At 39.4% G+C, this 20,941-nt stretch overlaps 2 protein-coding genes across 2 annotated transcripts in view; one reads left to right on the forward strand and one right to left on the reverse strand.

The window, feature by feature from the left end:
* Positions 1–10,658, forward strand: part of CCDC148 (coiled-coil domain containing 148) — a 99,370-nt gene extending 88,712 nt beyond the window's left edge. Inside the window, exons 10-11 of the mRNA XM_070956986.1 lie at positions 5,362–5,502; positions 10,512–10,658. Of these exons, the coding sequence (XP_070813087.1) occupies positions 5,362–5,502; positions 10,512–10,658 (288 nt within the window). The remainder of the gene's footprint in view (positions 1–5,361; positions 5,503–10,511) is intronic.
* Positions 10,659–20,208: 9,550 nt separating this feature from the next.
* UPP2 (uridine phosphorylase 2) overlaps positions 20,209–20,941 on the reverse strand; it is a 40,450-nt gene continuing 39,717 nt past the window's right edge. The window contains exon 7 of the mRNA XM_070956987.1: positions 20,209–20,485. Coding sequence (XP_070813088.1) covers positions 20,313–20,485 — 173 coding nt within the window. The 3' untranslated portion in view covers positions 20,209–20,312. The remainder of the gene's footprint in view (positions 20,486–20,941) is intronic.

Genomic DNA, 20,941 nt, shown 5'->3' on the forward strand with positions numbered 1-20,941 from the left:
TTGTAGTTCAGTGCAAATGATGAGAACAGACTGGATTACTAAATTTTGATTTTAGAGCATCCTAGAGGATATTGCAGAAGAAAGCAAATTTGCAGCATTAGAAATCAAAAACATTAGCCTGGTGATTTAAAACCCTACCCTTTTAAAACCAATAGCAGCAAAAGGATCCCAAATTTTGGGTGGAAAGATGTGCTATGAGCAACTAATGAAGCTAACTTGCCTGTCATTCCTAATGCACTTAGAAAGGTGGACATTCCTGACAAGGAGTCACAATTGATGAGGCCTTTGCATAGAATATTCATGATGGACTCATGAATATTGTCCATTATGGCTAAATCCCCCTCCTGAAATATTGAAAGCTGGATTAGAACGGACTAAGAGAGGCAATCTAAATGGCCCCCAAGTTTTTTAAGGCTGTAAAAGTCAACTCTGAGGTAGACAACGAAAATCAGATAGGAAGCAAATAGGTAGTGCAGCTCCTGGAGCATACAGGTAATGCAGCAATAAAACGTCTCTCAGTAATCCACAGGCTATTACTGATTGCCAAATTTGGCAACAGCAGCAAAACAGAAAATCTTGCATCAATTCTTTTTCTTAAAAAACCAAGCAGTGGCTTCTGGAGATGAAGCAGCATTTGTTTTTCTGAATTTAAACTAAAAGCTATAGTTGTTCCGAACTGCCATACTTGAGTTTACGCAAACAGAAACCTGTTCTTTCAAAACAGGAATTTGGTCTCCAATCTGAACCAGATTATTAAAATTGCCTTTGAGCAGTGAATGTAAACTATAGAGATGGTCCTTATTTAATGATCTTTTATTCAGCAACCATTTGAACTTACAACAGTGTTGGATGAGTAGAAGTTTTGATCAGTCCTCACACACGTCAGTTGCAGCATCTGTGATGCATCTGTGATTGCTATCTGGGTGCCCAGCTCACAATTATGGCATCACAGCATCCCATTGTGGGCAGCACTCCCATCCCAGAAGAATGAAATATTTTGAGGAATATTAAAAAGGCAGGATATTATATTTCCCCAAAGGGGAAATGGAGAAACATGCTCTTAAGGGAGGCAGAAAGCAGCACCAGTCTCCCTGCCCCCAAGCAGAAACTGAGGAGGCCAGCTTTTAGAAATGCAGATTTGGTAATCCATTCAAGACAGGATATTTCAAAACTCCTTGGCAGAATGGTAGGATTAGAAAGCAGCCCCTCACCCAAGATCCAAAACAGGATGAAAGCCATTAGCCACAATAGGAATTGCCCAACACCCTTTCAGAACAGAAGCCCCTTCATTGCACCACCCCCAGAACAGTCCAAACTTCAAAGACACAGAAACCTATAAAGATTCTTCCACTCATTCAACCATTTTGTCAGCTGCCCAGAATCAAATGTGGTTGGTGGCTCGGCGTCACCAATAAACCTTTCTTTCCAATCAGCCTCCATGTTTCCAGTGTCTTTCTCCCAGCTTGGAACTGAACCAGATGGATTTTCCTTCCAACACTGTGATCATGCTATAACCATTTGCGACTTTTGCTGGCTTCCTAAAAGCACAGTCAATGAGGAAACCAGCAGTAAGTCACAAATGGCGACAATGTGATGACCTCACCTAATGACCTACAGTGGTATACTTAACAATAGCAACCAAAAGTGTCAGAATCTCTATTGTTAAGCATCACAGTCACATGACATCGGGGTTTACAATTGCAATGGTTACCTGACGGCTACCTCTATGTTGAGATGGACCACAGTCTCTGTCCACTTCTCCAGCACCCTTTTAGGCCTCAGAGTTTGTTGAAAACAACTCATTATTCTTTGCTGTTGCTGCTGGAGTACGTCCACTCCATAAAGCAATAATTCTAAAGAAATGTTCCTCTGATAATGTATGCATTACCTTACTATTAACTTAATGCCACCGTTTTACTTAAAGTATCGCACTTATATTTTAAAGGCTCCCTAATAAATGTAATAGTCACTGATGGCAAGTCACTTAAAGCTTGATTGTATTGCTTTGATGTGAAAACAATAGCCATGGCAGGCTATAAAATCACTGCTCCCCAGTCATCTTTTCACAGGAGGCACTCAACAAGAATCCACATTTTTTTTAAAAAAAGAATGCTGTTATTAATCACAGCTCTAGGTTGAGCATTTGATAGCATTTGGATAGCTTTCATTATTCATGTGTCCTTGCTGATGATTTGGCAATAGAATGTAGAAATATATTTAATTATTGAAGCCAATAAAACCATTGTCTTATCTGGATATTAGAAAGATGAAAACACGGATCCATTGCCAGCAAAGAAAGCCACAATCAAAATGCTCTCTTGCTCACTTCTTGGTCTTTTTTCCTCAATCACTTGATTAGATATGTCAGGAACCGTGTTCCCTTTCAGGTTGATTTATGCTCTAAATTCTTGCTACTTTTTTTTCTCTCCGAATGCCACTAGCCCACATCTACATATACTGCATGACAAAACATTTCAGCAACATAAAATGATTCGGGGCACAGCATGTAGCAAAATAAGAGAGAAAATGAGTGGGTAGATGACCCAGGCAAATCCGAGGTCAACCTACATGCTTCTTTGTATGGTGGCTGCCTAGCAACTTAAGAAGTCCCTTCTAAAGGGAGATGCTTTGGGGGTTGATATTGTTATCTACATTTTCAGAATCATAAAATCGATTTCCTGACATCCATAGCTCTTATTTTAAATGGATACTCTGGGAATGCAGAGTTGAAGAGAGCAGGTCTTGGCCTCACCCACAGGCCAAAAGAACAAGAAGCTCATATTGTTATTAAAGCTAGAGATCCAGGAAGAGAAATTCAGTCCAGCCTTTGCTGCATGTAAATTGCTCCTTCATATTTCTTGGTCTTTTTGTTTCCGGGGGGTGGGGGAGGAGGGGGCTTCAGAAACAGATCTCCTTTTTATTCCAATTCTCTTCCCCCACTCCCCTAATAATTTTGATCCTTTTGAACAGTAATCTTAAAGACAGGATTTTTTTAAAAATTGGTGTGAGCCACTTTGGGAACAATTATCTGAAAACATGGGTTAACACTACAATAATAAATAAATAAATTGTCCCAAATCTAGCTTCTGTTACGTAATGACAAGAAATTTTTGAATTGCTAATTAAAGGAAATGGGGTATATTTAAGCAAAACATCCAATTGATTACCGTTTTTTCCCCCATAAGCTTTTGAACTCCAGTCTGTGCAGATGAAAACTTGAAAGCCTTCCAACAATTTTACCTCAGGATGTTTCCAAGAAACCACAACAACTACAAATATGAAAGTTTTGGAAAGGGAACTGCATTTGCTTCTTCCACATGAATGCTCTGTGTCACTGCTTTAATATCTGTGGTGACTCATCAGATGAAAGCAGAACTATTAGTCATTGTCAGTGCTTTCTGATTTGTTATAAAGGTTTTTTAAAAGCCAGTTCCTGCATCCTTTGGTGTATGTGCCAGTTAAAATGGTACAAACTGAAGGAAGGGAAGTAATTTTTTATTTGTCATCATGCTTAGTTCAGAATGCTAACCAAATGGGGAAAAAATATCCGGTATCATTCCTTGATAGACTGGAAAGCTGATGTAATGAAGTCTCCCCTTATGCTCTCCATAATAAAATGGGAAAATATGGGCTGGATGATGCAACTGTTAGATGGTTTTATGATTGCCTGGATGATGCCTAAATGGCTCCACATCAGCTTGTAGAATAAAGTACCATAGTAAGTAGAATGATACACGGCTGTGTTTTGGCCCAGAACTATTCAATACTTTTTATTAATGATACGGGTGAAACAATTGATGGGATAAATATGAGATCTGCAAATGATATAAAAATCATGAAATGATAGTTCCCTTTCATTGGTGATTTGGTGATGAAAGCTGAATAGCCTTCTGTCAGAACTGAGCAAGGAGTTAGATTTAGATGACCTTTGAGATCTTAACTCCAAACTCTTTCAACTCTTAACTCCATAATCAGAGAGGGTTCTGCTTTACACAGTTAACTTCAGTCACCTCTCATGGTCCCAAGTCCATTCTGTGGCACATTTCTCCTTAGAGCCATTTTCATGGCTACATTGGCCAAAGCTGTCTCTCAGAAGTGAGTTGGATACAAATTCCTGAAATTAAGAGTTTGTCTTGTCCTGAAACATAAAGTATACACTTAGCTTGACTACTTTTAATTACTCATCCGAGGAAGGAAATGAAGCTTTTGGACTGATGTTTGGGGATTGTTTCAGGATAGATGAACCCAAAACCTAAAATTAAGAGATACTGTAGTCAGAGAGAAGAGGTGCACAACTGAAAAGTCTCAGGGGTACTGGATTAAGAGAGGAAACCTTAATAGCTATGATGATCACAAATGATTTCTAACAGTTTACAATTACAGGTAGTCTTCAACTTGCAACAGTTCGTTTAGTGACTGTTCAAAATTACAGTACCACTGAAAAAAGTGACTTATGATCACTTTTCACGCTTATGACCGTGGCAGCATCCCCATGATCATGTGATCAAAATTCAGACACTTGGCAACTGACTCATATTTATGACAGTTGCAGTGTCCTGAGATCATGTGACCACTTTTTGTGGCCTGATGAGCAAAATCAATGGGGAAGCCAAATGCATTTAACAACCATATTATTAGCTTAACAACCGCAGTGATTCACTTAACAGCTGCGCCAAAAATGTTATAAAACGGTGCAAAACTCACTTAACAATTGTCTCACTTAGCAACAGAAATTTTGGTCTCAATTGTGGTGATAAGTCAAAGATTCCCTGTACTGACTGCTCTTGTGTCAAACTAAGTGAAGAGACAGACCCTGGCTTAGTTTTTTATATATTTGAGAATTAGTTTGGACAAATATATAATGGTGCCTTTGACAATAATTGATTAAATTCAACTGTTGCAAAATATGATTGCTCAAATGTTTGATGTAGTAGATAATTCTCTCCTAGATCCACAAGATATTGGCTGTCACTATATTCTGAAGTTAGCTGAAAAAGCTGGTTCTTATTTTTAAAGCCTGACCTTTATTGATTTCAATCTGATTTCCAGATTTGGAAATTTGAATTTATAGATATAGTACTGAGACAGTCTTGATCACCCTTGATGCATGATCTACATCAAAAGCCAAACTGGAGATCTTATTCTTGGTGGTTTTGCTAGGCATCTTGGTAATATGGTTACCTTCCTGGACCACCTGGATAGGTTGGGGTAGGGGTGTCCTGCACACAGGTGAAGTTCTCAGATTCACTTATTTTTAGACTGTAATTTTCTGATAAGTTTAGATTTTTTTTGGTCCCTTATTTAAGGAAGTAGGAAAAGCAGGAGTATAACTGAATTGTTCCTACTTCCTTTCTTCTTCAGGTTGCTATTGTGGCAGAATTTGATCCTGCTCGGATGGTGGCTGATACAGTGGCCTCTAAAGCACGGATGGGTATTGGAATTGAAGAAGAATTTATTCTACAGAAACCTCTGTTTGTGTTGCATACATTCAGTGATGAGCAGGTGTGTAGCTTGTGCAGCAGATTGGCATTCTTATATAAATAGCCATCCACTAAGCCAAAACCAAGCATACTTCATCACAGTTTAGGGCAATCTGTGAACCCAAACACTGTTTTCATGAAATACTTGGAGCAAAAGAACAAGAAAAGTGTGACTATTCTGGTTCCTTGGTAGAGTTCCAGAACTTGGGAGTAGGCATCAAGAAAGCCCATTTTATGTGCTTCTGGAGTGGTAGGGCACAGGTTGACATTTGGACAGTTGATTTGGACAGGAGAAGCCAGTCGTTCAGATAGTATTCAAAAATAGCATTTCTACTGATTCAAATCAAATTGTGATAGTTGCTATCAGTGGTACATCAGTGGTGGGTTGCTATCGGTTCGCCCCGGATCGGACAAACCGGTAGCGGCAGGAGGCTCCACCCACCCGCCCGGATGTTTTTCCGCATGTACCCACGAGCGAACCAGTAGCAACGAGTTTTGAAACCCAGCCCTGCTGTACACGCACAAATAAGACTAAACTTAGACTTTGATAGAGCAACATCAGTAAAGAGTATTCCAGAAGCATAAGGGGAAAAAAATGTACAAAACAGGATAAGTGCAACATATCTAAAAAGCACCTAAGAACATAACATACTAAGGCATGTTAGCTGAAATCAGCCTGAAATCTATGGAAAGGGGTGCCTAATAAACACTAAGAATTACGGTAACTAATTTGAAATAGGAATTAACTTTTAAAAGTTAAGAATTAGAGTTAAAAATTTGGGGAGATTAGACTAGCTTAAAGGTATCAATCTCACCGTGTCACATTGCCGTCATGTGATGTATCACAGTGTTTTTTTCCTTTCGCGGAGCTGGGGTAGGCATGGCCTGCGCATGACACATCTGGCCTGCGGTCTGCCAGTTTGACACCCCTGAATTAGTTGGTTCCAATTACTTCAAATTGTCTACCTAATATAAGGTGACCAGATTTTAACATTGGTAAAGAGGGACATTGTGGGCGTGGCTTATTTTGTGGGCGTGGCTAGCTGGTCATGTGACTGGGTGGGCGTGGCTAGCTGGTCGTGTGACCGGGTGGCCATGGCTATGTCTATAGGGTAAGGTGACCAGATTTTAACATTGGTAAAGAGGGACATTGTGGGCGTGGCTTATTTTGTGGGCGTGGCTAGCTGGTCATGTGACTGGGTGGGCGTGGCTAGCTGGTCATGTGACCGGGTGGCCATGGCTATGTCTATAGGGTAAGGTGAACAGATTTTAACATTGGTAAGAAGGACACCATTGTGGGCATGGCTTATTGTGTGGGCGTGGCTTGGAGGCCATGTGACTGGGTGGGCGTGGCTACCTGGTCATGTGACCGGGTGGCCATGGCTATGTGTATAGGGACTACTCAGAGGGCTGAAAAGTCATTTCTGACAGGTCCTCACACTTTTGACTGGTCCTCACACTTATGACCATCCTCACATTTATGCCCGTGCAGCATTCTTAACAACCATGTCACTCATTTCACAACTGCTTCTCTTCACCATGGTGATAAGATAGGGCAAAAACGTAAAATGTGAGGACAGTCGTAAGTTCGAGGACTGGTCAAAAGTGTGAGGACCAGTCAAAAATAACTTTTTCAGCCCTCTGAGTAGTCCATATGCACAAAAGGACTAACCAGAGAGCTGAAAAAAGTCATTTCTGACAGGTCCTCGCACTTTTGACTGGTCCTCACACTTATGACCATCCTCACATTTATGCCCGTGCAGCATTCTTAACAACCATGTCACTCATTTCACAACTGCTTCTCTTCAACATGGTGACAAGATAGGGCAAAAATGTAAAATGTGAGGACTGTCGTAAGTTCGAGGACTGGTCAAAAGTGTGAGGACCAGTCAAAAATAACTTTTTCAGCCCTCTGAGTAGTCCATATGCACAAAAGGACTAACCAGAGAGCTGAAAAAAGTCATTTCTGACAGGTCCTCGCACTTTTGACTGGTCCTCACACTTATGACCATCCTCACATTTATGCCCATGCAGCATTCTTAACAACCATGTCACTCATTTCACAACTGCTTCTCTTCACCATGATGACAAGATAGGGCAAAAATGTAAAATGTGAGGACAGTCATAAGTTCGAGGACTGGTCAAAAGTGTGAGGACCAGTCAAAAATAACTTTTTCAGCCCTCTGAGTAGTCCATATGCATTAAAGGATTACAGCAATAGAGAGGGATGAAGGAATGGAAATTAGAGTAGGAGTGAGGGTAAAAGAGGGAGGAAGAGAGGAGGAGAAGGAGAAAGAAAGAGGAAGTAGGGAGGAGAAAAAGAGGGTGGGGGGAAGAGAAAGTAAGAAGGAAAGAAAAGAGAGAGGTGGTAGGTTTGAGGAGAAAGATTGCTGTACAATAAAAAAGATGAAAGGGAAGAAAGCCAACCCCAAGCAAATATAAAGATATTAAGATAAAGAATGAATTGTTAAACTTTAAAGAATAAAAGAGAACAAATATGAATAAATAGCAATAATTAGAAACACACATACAAACATACAATGTATTTTCTTTGAACAGAATATTTGGCTGGTTCACAAATTTAAACAGCGTTTAGTCATTTCAATTAAATTTACAATTTCTATATTTCCTTTTTGCCATATTTATTCCTCATCTATTTTTTAAAAAAACCAATATTACCCTTCATCCTCATCTCTAATCTTAATCAAATTCAATTTTTCCCTTCTATTCTATACCCCTTCCCATTGTCATCTATTTTTATATCCATCCTCACATTGTTTAATTATGTAATTATGTAATACAGTTGTTTAATACAAATTCAACATTTTAATATAAATCAATTAGTTATAAAACTATCTTTTTTGTATATTAATCAATATGAACATGAATATTCCAATTATTTCCATGCAATCCAATTTCTTACAAATCAATTAATTATATTTACCAATAATAATAAACCAAATAATTTCTCCCATATATTCCTCCGAACCACAACTTAACCATTTCTGCTTTCAACACAATATACAATTAATAGTATCTCAATTATTACAATTCCCTAGTTAAATACAGCTTTTTTTCCTTTGTGTTTTAAAATCTTGAACTCTCCTCCTAAATTTCCCATTGTTTGCAGTTTTTCACCTACCTTTTTTGGGGAGGAAAAATAAAAATAAAAATAAATCTCTCTCTGCCTCATTTTGTCACGCTGCACCAAAGACCCTGGTTTCGTTTTCGTTTCTGAAGCTTAGCTAGGGGAAAAAAAAACTGCTTTACACTGATTTATTTATTTATTTATTTATTTATTTAATTAAATTTTTATACCGCCCTTCTCCAAAATAGGACTCAGGGCGGTGCACAGCCAAGGTAAAAACAAGACATATATACAAACATGGTGAATCTAAAAAACTATTTAAAATAATTAAATGTTTTGGCCGAATTAAAACCATTTCCAATTTAAAATCAATTTAAAAATTAAAAAATTTGGTCAAGCCAGCCCAGCTTGTTGGAATAAATAGGTTTTTAGGGCCCGACGAAAAATCCGGAGGTCTGTTATTATGCGTAATTCTGGGGGGAGGGTGTTCCAGAGGGTAGGCGCCACCACAGAGAAGGCTCTCCCCCTGGGGGTCGCCAGCCGACATTGCCTGGCGGACGGCACCCTGAGGAGGCCCACTCTGTGTGAGCGTACTGGCCGGTGGGAGGCTATTTGTGGCAGAAGGCGGTCTCGTAAGTACCCCGGCCCTAAGCCATGGAGCGCTTTAAAGGTGGTCACCAACACCTTGAAGCGCACCCGGAAGACCACCGGGAGCCAGTGCAGCTCGCGCAGGAGAGGTGTCACGTGGGAGCGCCTCGTCGCCCCCATGATCCCCCGCGCGGCCGCGTTCTGGACCAGCTGGAGCCTCCGGGTGCACCCCAGGGGGAGCCCCATGTAGAGAGCGTTGCAGTAGTCCAGGCGGGAGGTGACAAGGGCCTGAGTGACTGTGCGTAGGGAGTCCCGATCTAGAAAGGGACGCAACTGGCGTATCAGGCGAACCTGATAAAAAGCCCCCCTGGCCACGGCCGTCAAATGATCTTCCAAGGACAGCCGTGCGTCCAGGAGGACGCCCAAGTTGCGAGCCCTCTCCGTGGGGGCGAGTGATTCACCCCCAATAGTCAGCGATGGCGTCAGCTGGCTATATCGGGACGCCGGAAGCCACAGCCACTCGGTCTTGGAGGGGTTGAGTTGGAGTCTGTTTCTCCCCATCCAGGCCCGCACGGCCTCCAGGCACTGGGACAACACTTCAAGGGCATCATTGGGGTGGCCTGGGGTGGAGATATACAGCTGGGTGTCATCAGCGTATTGATGGAACTCCACCCCGAAGCCACGGATGATCTCACCCAGCGGCTTTACATAAATGTTGAACAGAAGGGGCGAGAGTACCGACCCTTGTGGCACCCCACAAGCAAGGTGCCTCGGGGTCGACCGCTGCCCCCCTGTCAACACAGATTGCGACCGGTCGGAGAGGTAGGAGGAGAACCACCGCAAAACGGTGCCTCCCACCCCCAACCCCGCCAACCGGTGCAACATGATACCATGGTCGATGGTATCAAAAGCCGCTGAGAGGTCTAACAGGACCAGGATAGAGGAATGACCCCTATCCCGGGCCCTCCAGAGATCATCCACCAATGCGACCAATGCCGTTTCCGTGCTGTGCCCAGGCCGGAAGCCGGACTGGAGCGGGTCTAGATAGACAGCCTGTAGATAGATTGCCTGTAGGGCGGCCCTTTGAAGCCCCGGGCAAGAGTTTAAACAGTTTTTTTTTCTTCTAGCCATCAGCTGGGGCTCAAGAAAAATCGGGACTTTTTTGAAACGCCGCGGGACGCGGGACAAATTGCTCAAAAGCGGGACTGTCCCGCCAAAAGCGGGACGTCTGGTCACCTTAACCTAATACCAGAAAAGTGGCCATGTTCTTGTTCCATGACTTGCAGTCGATTCTAACTGTAGCAATTTATTATATGAGGCTTGTATTAACATATTGTATTATCTTTTTTATTCAGATAATTTCTGATACCCGAGTTCGTGTTGAGCTGGCTCTCCGAGAAGCTGGACTTCATAGCACAGCTTATGCTCAAGAGCTCTTACCTAAAATCCCTCCACCTAAACTTCCAAGGAGAGACATGGTCTCCACAATTTTTAAAGTATAGAGCTTTGCAACATAGCCAAATCCTTTATTTTTTTTTAAAAAAAACTTTTCCTAACCAGTAAGAATGCATAAATAAACTATTATAATTTAAAAACTAAGATGGATACTGAGTTGATGGTGTTTTCTTTTCCTTTATAGAGAAAATATATTGAAAATAATGTATTGCTCAGCAGTTTTCAATAGACTATTTACCCATCCACCCACTGATATCCGCCCCCAAATCTTAAGCATTGCTGAATGAACTTCTTCTTAGAACAATTTACTGAAGCTGCAGTCTAATTATTTTTAGAGGAAATCATCTTTCTCAATGAACACCTGCAGGAAATTACAACCTGTACTTGGCTATCCATATATTCATATGGGAATGTACCATATATACTTGTGTGCATCAAGGCTAGAAAAGCAGCAGTTGGCCCTGAATTCAACTAGAATATCCAGAATTCAGACCACAATCCTCTGCAGAGCTCACTGGCTAATCTTGAGCAATCTGTTGGGAAAGATTAACCCAAACTTTTATATAAATTCATGAGGCACCTTTGGATGCCTTCCCGTTTCTGTTCCCAATTGGACTCCTGCCTCCTTTTGTTTCCAAGTCTCTGGAAACCATCCTGCAATGGTTTTTAGACAACCAATTTTCTTAAAGATAGATTCCCAATTTAAGAATTAATCCGTTCATACCTATTTACAACAGCTTGTTTTACCTGAGTAGTAATAGCCCACTTCATTTTCATGGCAAGTTCTATTACTTGATTTTTAATAATAATAATAAACCCCCTATTAATATGAGCTTCTCTGGCTTGATTATTATTCTTATTATTATACGTGGAAAATGGAAAGTTTCCTTACTTATGGAAACCAATATGATTCATCATGTTTACCACAAACCAATCATCCAAACTATTTCCTTCTGTAAATGAACTTTGTAATTTTTTAAATTCATTCTCAGTGTTTTAGCAACCAAAGTTCTTAATAAAGTATGCAAAGTGAACTTGTAAACCATCTCATTTTGGAACATTAAAAGCATTTCCAGTATTTATGCCACCTGCATATGAAATATATGTAAACAAGGTACATCATATCTGTAGTTTGCCAATTAGCTACAGTTCAAACAATTTGTTTCTTGGATTGGGGACTGGATAGTGGTTCCGTTTTAGCAAACTCTGTTTTTCAAAGCCACATCTCTCTCTCTTTTTTTAATAGGGCTCTTTGTGACAGCTATCTTTCTTGTGCAGTGTTTCTATATTTTGCCGACTTGCCCAACGAAAGAAAAATAAATTGTAGTTCTCAAGGCTTGCAGACTTCAAATTTTAGTCCCAGCCCTTCTATTTTCTCAGCGGATTCGGTAGTTGCAGAGAGATTAGGACTGCAAACCCCAGCAGCGCTTAATCATAGTTAAACAGACTTGATGATTGAAGACAGTTTGTCTTGGTTTATGCTGGCAGTAAGTCCCAGTAAATACCCCATTAACTCAATTGTTCATAGCTAATTTCTGACCTGCTAAATCTTTGTAATGTGTGTGTGTGGGGGGGGACATAAAGGGGTAGGGTGGTATTGAAAGAAGGATGCTTTTTTGTTATGATTTTTAAGCTACGGGGAAATACATTACACACACACACACACACATACACACACATACACACACACACTGCTTAAAGTTTGGTACAGGTCATTTTATAAACATTTTCAGTGTGTTGTGCATTTTGTCTTGGATAAACTGGATATATATATGTGGAAATGAGGTGATTAGAAGACAGACTCTTACAGAACCAGGAAAACTGCCAGCCTTGATTCAGTATATTAGTATCAAAATGTATGAGTATGTAGAAAAAGATATTCTGATGAAAGCAGAGACAAAGTGGATTTTCCTGAACAGCTCCAAACATCCAAATATATGATCTAATCACTGTTCTACTTAATTGTATCTGAAATAGAATGTGGATTTTAAAGCAAAAGGCTTGGGCTTACTAGGGATTCCTAGCAACACTAATGCCCGGAAGCAGTGAATAAACACCGGCAAAATGTTCTCAGCCAGCTAACATTATTCAGATTTCTATTGCTCTAATTCAGCAGAGATCAGAATAAAATGTCTGAAGCTCAGGAAGGGAAAGTGGATTTGGAGAAGTGACTTGCTGGCTCCAGTTAAAGTAGCATCTCTTTTTGGTGGTTTTGTTCTCCCCATCTCATTGCATTGCTTTTTTTTGTTTCCCACAAATGAGCTAGTGAGTTAATAGACTAAGTAAGCATTCTGCCTCTCACCAGAAATGCTCTAGGACACTGGACAGCCACATGGGATGTGCTATAAGTCAAAAGACTGTAGCTAATTGAACTAATTGAATGGCTGAGATACTTGCAAGTGGCATAATTTAGCATCCTGTTTCCATGAACAAGAATAATGACCACTCTACTGATGGTAGATCTTTTGCAACAGGTTGATTGGCATCTTCAGTCATCTTTTCAATATGTTAAGGGCTACTTTTTATGCTAAAATCTTTGCAAATTATTTTACTATGGAATGGCAGTGTGCCAGGAGTGGCTTTGTGCCAGTTGTACTTTCTCAGCCTAACCTTACACAGTTCTCGTACTGATCAAATAAGGAGAGCTACCCTGGGCAGTCAGGGAAAAGAATGAGTGAATGAACAAACGAATGCATGCATGCATGCATGCATGAATGAATGAGAATGAATGAATGAATGAATGAATGAATGAATGAATGAATGAATGAATGAACGAACGAATTGCCAGCTGCCTGCAATTTGGCAGTTTGAATCACACCATGCTCAAGGTTGACTCAGCCTTCCATCCTTCTGAGGTTGGTAAAATGAGAACCCAGATTGTTGGGGGGCAATATGCTGATTCTGTAAAATATTTAGAGGGGGCTGTAAAAGCATTGTGAAGCAGTATATAAGTCTTAAGTGCTATTATAATATATGTAAGAATTACATTGTTAATATTAAGCCTGCTGAGTTTCCTACAGGTGAAAGCTTCCTATCACAACCATCTTTGGACTTTGGAAATATTTTTTTTTCTTTTTTTCATAGGAAGGCACTCTTCTCTTTTATAATATGGCTTTGCCGGACCACTTTACAGTATTTTAGGCCTTGCAATTATTTAATGATTTTCTGAAATGAATAAATGGTGGTGGTAGGTAATTATTTGATGACTGTGGATAAGCTGCTAAAATATACTGTATGTTCCATCAACATATCTATTTGGTAAATTTCATTCAGCCATGGAAGTTGCCTGTATTGCAAAACTTCATATCTGTACATCAAGGTTGAACATAAGTACTGTGCAATGAGAAAGTTCCAGCATAATGTATCACTGTGTTAACTGTAACAATGAGTCCTTGTGAAGCTATTCTTTGTTTCCTTTCTTTATTCCTTTATAATCCTGTTTTTAATCTTACTTTATCAATCATGTATCTGCTTTGTACAGGCGTGTCCAACAACTGTGGAAGATCTATCTTCTTTTCATGATGTTTGCAGTCTTCTATATAAGCAGGATTTGGGTCACTAACCATCTAGGTCAGGAGTCCCCAACCGCTGGGCTGCAGAATAGCACCAGTCCACAGCCTGCCAGGAACTGGGCCACGCAAATGAGTGAAGCCCCATTTGTGCATGCACGAGGCCCAGGCAAGGCACAAACCACATCCCGTCCCATCCCAAATCTGCAGAAAAAAAGCCCTCCATGAAACTGGTCCCCAGGGCCCAAAAGGTTGGGGACCCCTGATCTAGGTGATAGCAGAGGAATTGGAGTGTTTGGTACATGAACAGCAATGGAAAAGCAGTGAAATCATTATTTGCATCCATTCAGTTACATTTTTATAGATTTTAAATCGCAATTAATTCACCAAAAATGCTAGCTCATATCTGATGGGCAAATACACATTTTTTCAGGAAAGAATTGATAGGGTAATATAACTTATTAACTGTAAAATCATTAAATATTTCACATACCATAGCCATTGTAAACTGTAACTTCTTAATCTTTAACAAAATATGTTCCTTTGAGATGACTGCATTAGAAGTGAGAAGATGAAGGGTTGAAGTACAGCCACCTAAGGAAACAGATGACAAAAGGCTAGCTGGGCAGCTGGGATACAACAGAAGCACAAGGCAAGAGAGAAATAGCTTAATGGAAAGGAAAAAAAGGGGGTTTAATGAACACTATGTCCAAAAAGGAGTTGAAGAACTGGCTTCTTGGTGCCTGGGTTAAAATGATGCTGGATGATTTGTGTTATTTAAGCTCAGCCAATGTACTTAGATTACAATATCCTAGATAATGTATGAACCCAAGCAATAGACTGGAACAATTTAAACTGTGGCTCAGGGAACCATAGATTAGCATTTTATGTAAACACCATGGCAGTAAAACTTCTGGGATAAGATGCAACAAGAGTGATGTTGCCTATTTGTTTCTGATATGTCTTGCTTTCTGGCTGAGAAATTTTGAATGCTGTTTCAATTATTGCAGGTTACCCAATACGTCCAAGGATACATATGTTGATGTCAAACATGGCTGTAGGATTTAGGACAGTTTTAAAACACTAAACTCCCCAATATTTTATTTTCTACAGATATTGCCTTCTTTACATTTTGGGCATGTTTGGGCAAGAAGCTGTCCTGTACTTAACTGAATAGTGGTTTACTTAATCATAGATTACTTAACCATGAGTTAACTAACTGGCCTTGGTTTGCACAATACATTGAAGTACATACAAACCATGCAATCAGAATTTCCACACTTCATTAGGCTACTATATGTTTAGCCAGTTTATGGTTCAGTGTGTCATGCAAACTCATCTCTAATCTGGTATTTATTGATATTGACAAGACCGTTTGAATCCAAGAATAGGCCAAGATCCATCTAACTCCAGTATTTTGTTTCTTATATGTCCAACAAAATACTTCTGGGTTATTTGGAAGCAGGAGATGGAGAAACAATATTTTCTTATTTTGTTCCCTGCAACTGGCTATTTGAGGCAAGATACTGTCTTCAAGACCTACAGCCATGAATGGAGCTTTCCTCCTTGAATATCTCCAATCTGCTTTCAAGTTGGTGACCTTGTAACGAATGTGACAATGGAAAAGTGCATCCGTGATGGACCTTCCCATCTTTGCTACCACTCTGCTTCAGCAGAAGAGTTGGCACTGGAAGGATGATGCTGGGAGGCACAAACCTAGCATAGCCCTATGAATTAGGCCATGTGATTTGAGTCCCATTACAGAATATGACTCAATACAGTGAGTTCTACAAGAGGAGTGAGTCAAACATATTGCAGTCATATATGTAACCTACTCACAGAAGGAAGGGATGTGCATTGGAGAGCATGTGAAGCTTGGAACGGGACAACTTGCCATGCCCAACTCACTGTGGCCAACTCACTGCGAGACAGCTCACCACGAGACAACTCACTATGGCCAACTTGCCATGGGACAACTCATTTTGGGGCACTCAACCATTTGATTTAATCATTTAAGATAATTGAAAAATCATTTTAATTTTTTTCATTCACATTTCATTTTGTCCCTCCTTTTGCATCCTTTCTTTAATGAGTCTATCCCACCATTTCTTCGATATTAGTGTAACTGTTATCCCATGGCAAGTTGTCTCGTGGTGAGTTGGCCATGGCAAGTTGTCCTAGACCCTATGAAGCTAGATCTGGTTCCTCACCACCATTCCTCTCAGGTTCTTATGCAGACAGACAAGACTGTCTTCATGCTTAGAACTCATAGTATATTCATGTAAATTTCAGAGTTAAAAAGCTACTCCTGAAATACTTTTGCTGATGAAAAAAAAAAAAAAACCGAATGACAAATTTGGAATTACAGGCTTTGCTGGCACTGTTGGGTTAATGAGGCAGCACAGTGGTTTTCAGAGTGTAAAATACATGTCACTCCTACCTAACCCTTTAGAAAGAAACTACTTTCATGCACTCCATGAATTGTGATAGATGTTTAGTTCTTTGAAATCACTATACGCAAATTAGACTTTTCATTGCTGCATGGCAAAAGGCTCATTACTACAATAATCTTTGACTTTAGCTTTGTAGGCTCCAAGGTCTAGTTTGAATGTCCAACAGAGGGGGAAATGGGTTTATTTCTGGTTCTAGAGTACATTTCCTTTTGCCCACTGAAGTATTGTTAAAAGATCTAACCCTGTGGCAGGAACAAAGCTTAAGGCAATTCTACACATGCCCCTGAACAAATGACTTGAATGAGGCTCTCAAATTTTGCAATTGGGGAAGAGATGAATCACAGAAATGAGCAAGCCTACCAAAAGCCCCGGTGAATATATTATCATTGTTGTGCAATCTTGAAAGTGAAATGAAAAACTTACCTTCTGCTGAATCTATGTATGAGATCTAATTAAGTAATATTCATTTATGCTTATAAGAAATAGAAATTATATCACACCTTTCTCCTAGATATTTCCTACTCAGGCACAAATTCAAACATTTAACCTCTGAAGGAAAATTGGTGGAACTGTGTCTAGAGCAGCGTTTCTCAACCTTGGCAACTATAAGGTGTGTGGACTTTAACTCCAGCCAGCATGGAATTCTGGTAGTTGAAGTCCACACTTCTTAAAAGTTGCCAAGGTTGAGAAACACTGGCTACTCTTTCTAGGCTACAAAAAAAGGGATAACCACTAGATGGCAGCAAAGAAATTTAGGAAACTCTCTTTGCTATCATCTAATGATCTTCTGCATTTCTGCAGTCCAAGTTAGGTAGGCCTTGCTCTGATGTTTATGGTGAAAGAACAAGTAAGATAACTTTGCCAAGTACTATTATTCTCTCAGCATTTCCACATGAGGATTCTGCGCCCATTCCAAAACAATCCAGACCTTTGTGACCCTATTATGTAGGTGGTAGCTGAGTGTGCTTTATTGCTGGCTCACCTCCATTGTGTTTGAAACTGCAGCAGATCTAGTTGCGGTGCTTTGAAATTCTGCCTTTGTGGGCAATCTTATTTCCCCATTGGCAGGAGCTCCTTCTTATTTCACTCCCTGCCTGCTCAGCTGAAGGCAACTATTACTTTCTCTCCGTAGAATTTCAGTTTAGAATATATCTTAAGGGAACTCCCATTTCAAAACAGTCACTAGAGGAAAAAAAGCCATTAGTAGCATAGCTATTCCCTCATAAACAGGAGGAGAAAACGGATACATCTCTTCAATTTCACTTCTGCTTTTTTCAAAAATATCCTGCTACATTCCCCCAATCCTGCCATTATAGCCAACCATGTTTCAAGCTGCTGTAAAAAATGCCTAGTTGAAAAAAAAAATGCTGACAGGCTATCAGTCTTTGTAGTGACTCTTAAATGGAAAAAGGAATCACACCTCTGCAGCTGAGTAAATGTTACTCACAGCAATCATAATAAACTTTTGATTTAACAGACAAATGAGGCTAAAGGGAATGCTCATTAAATCAGGATGTCTGTTAAATACAAATAAGGTTTTATGTGTGTATATTTAATATGTTTTATGTACCTTATGCATGAATAAAATGGTAAATGAAATTTTATGGGTGTTCAAAATGGCAAACCAGATTGTACATATGCTCAAAAACATGAAAAGTTTTCTCCATTGTACCCAAAGCCCATTAATCAAAGATCCATTAAGTTTACCCTATTCGTATTTTTTGTCAAGCAGTCAAAAAAAATTGTATATAATTACAGTGTGTGTAAGAGAGCCATGTATGAAAGGTACTTATTCACTTTCTTTCCCGTTTACGTTGAATGGAGTGGTGTGAGGGAACACATTGCTACTCGGTTGGGCACTGAAAATCTTTGTACTATCCTGTTTGTCAGATAACAGTAGATCAATGTTTCTTAACCTTGGCAACTTTAAATTGTATGGACTACAACTCCATACAGCTTAAAGTTGTCAAGATGGAAAAACACGAGGTAGATGATTGTGTTCTGGTAGTCTCTGCCTATACTCAGCATTTCCAGATTGGTCAAAATTAAGATGATCATGGGTTAACTTGAAATCACTTTTCAGTTTCAAGATTTGCAGTTAGTAATTGGGATTATGTGATACACTAAGCCATACCTCCTCTCAAATAGCCACAAACCTAGACCAAAATTCTGCTATAAGATTTTCAACCTGGTTAAACATATCATGTGAACATAGACATTACTTTTGCAAAATGTCCACCCTGAAATGACTGGTCCTTTTGGGAGTTGATTGGAATGGCAGTTCACAAAGCTCAGATCGTTATTCTCTCCCTGAGCCATTCAAAAATTAAAAGAAAAATACCACAAACATGTTTTAAATATTTATTAAACACACAATCACTAGTACAATACTTTCTTTCCCCCTCTCTCTTTTATGGGTTATTTTACCACATGAACTAGCTGATTTTTTTAAACAGAAATTTTCAATAGAAGTATTGTGATACATGAAACAATGAATTATATAAATGTATTGTAAAATTATTATAAGATGAGACAGTTCTCAGATCCAACTTAATACAGCTTTTCTTTAAGCACCATATACTTTCTTTCATTTAGAAAGGATTATGATTCTCCTTTCTTGGGTTTTGAGTAGCAGACAAATGTAGTCAGAATTTGTCAGTAGCAGTTTCTGATCACAGTTCTGCATCTCTAATGTACAGGATTTGCTGCTTCCTTCTCTTGGTTTGTCATGACAAAACTCATCACCTGATAGTTACTGAAATCAGCACCAGGATGTTCCTTCTTCAACTTGGATCATAGCATCATGTACTAAGGAACATTTTCTGTGCAGCTTTGAGCTTGCCATACATTGACATCTTCTGCTTAAATATTTTAAGGCTGTTTGATCAATGCTTGACAGGTGTCTAAAATAAAATGTTACCTACTGTGTTAGGAAATCACATTCTAATCTCATTTTGCAGCTATGCTGAGCCATAATACACGGGAATGGCAGCCCTATTTTTGAATCAAGTGGCAAATTGTCACCTGAGATATACAATAAGAAGTAGCTTGGCTCCCTCCTACAGATATAGTGCTCTTGACAATTAAATCCCTGCCAACTCAGGGGGATTCTTGGGTTGACATATTGATTTAGCTAGGATTAAGTCTGGCATTTTCAATGGTCATTATTTATATTGTCCAGTAAATGACATGGTATCATGAAGTTAACATTCAGTTAACATCTTAGTAGAATGAACAGGACTTGTGTGATGACCACTAAATGATCTCATGCCATTAGCTAACAGTCTATAATAATTTCGATCCAAAATCAATATTAGGGTAGCCAAGTTGAAACAGCCTATAGATAGGTATTTGAAATGTTTCAGACTGATCTTCCCCAGTGAAGAGCACTTGTATAAAACATGTTGGGCTTTAAACCACTCCTTTCAAATACTTAGTGGTTTCATTCCTTTCTTTGCCTTCAGCTGGTACTTAACTAATATTAATTCTAGGTACCATAGTTAATAATGCAGAAAATTCTTCTGAAGGCAAAAAACATAATCCAGTATATAATGTATTTGGAATTAAATTTAGTTTTTCCTCTCCTAAATTCAAAGTATCAGTGAAATTATTTTTCAATTCACTCTTTTCCTGTTCTTGTGCTTCATACAAAAACCCTACAGTGTTAAAATGTACCTAACATTCGTAATTCACATCCATGAATATTATGCTGTTCCAGGCTCATACATTCTGCAATACTTTAGACTACTGCATTATCTAATAATTCCTTGTCATTAATCAGCTCAAGGCGTTTTTTGATCAACGTCGCAATCAGTTGCTGAGGTCGTCGCTGATACTCAGCTAGAACTTCATGGGAGGCTTTGATCTGATCTCCTTCAAGTCGATTAAGGAGAGTCACACAGACTACTGCAGCTTGAAAGCAGAGGAAAACGGAGGGGGGAAAAGTCATCTTTGTTTTTATAACAGCTATAATTGTAGTCAATATAAATTTTACTGCAAGACCGCAAATGCTATAGTAGAATTTTACTAAACAACTTCCAAATTAAAGGATAACTGTTGCAGAACTATAACAAAACGTTGCTAGGGCTGCCAATATGTATTTACTCTACTTCGAAAGGAAAACAAAACCATTACACTGCTACCTTTTAAAACACCTCTATGGCTCTTAAAAACACGCACATGTTGTTTTTACTCAGTTTAAAGCAGGTGCATAACTGGAGCCCCCCGATGAATGCTTCAAAACTCAACAAGGATAATAAGAGCGTTTGGAAAGTTTTAAAACCTCTCCCTGAATTTGGAGGCTCCCGTGACAAGCTTTACTGCATCTATCTGTGATTGGAATGTTTTAAGAGACTAAAACAAACGATG

This window comes from Pituophis catenifer, unplaced genomic scaffold (assembly GCF_029215685.1).
Source record: "Pituophis catenifer annectens isolate HBS135680 unplaced genomic scaffold, rPitCat1.0.hap2 SCAF_1, whole genome shotgun sequence".
In the NCBI taxonomy this organism is placed as follows: Eukaryota; Metazoa; Chordata; class Lepidosauria; order Squamata; family Colubridae; genus Pituophis; species Pituophis catenifer.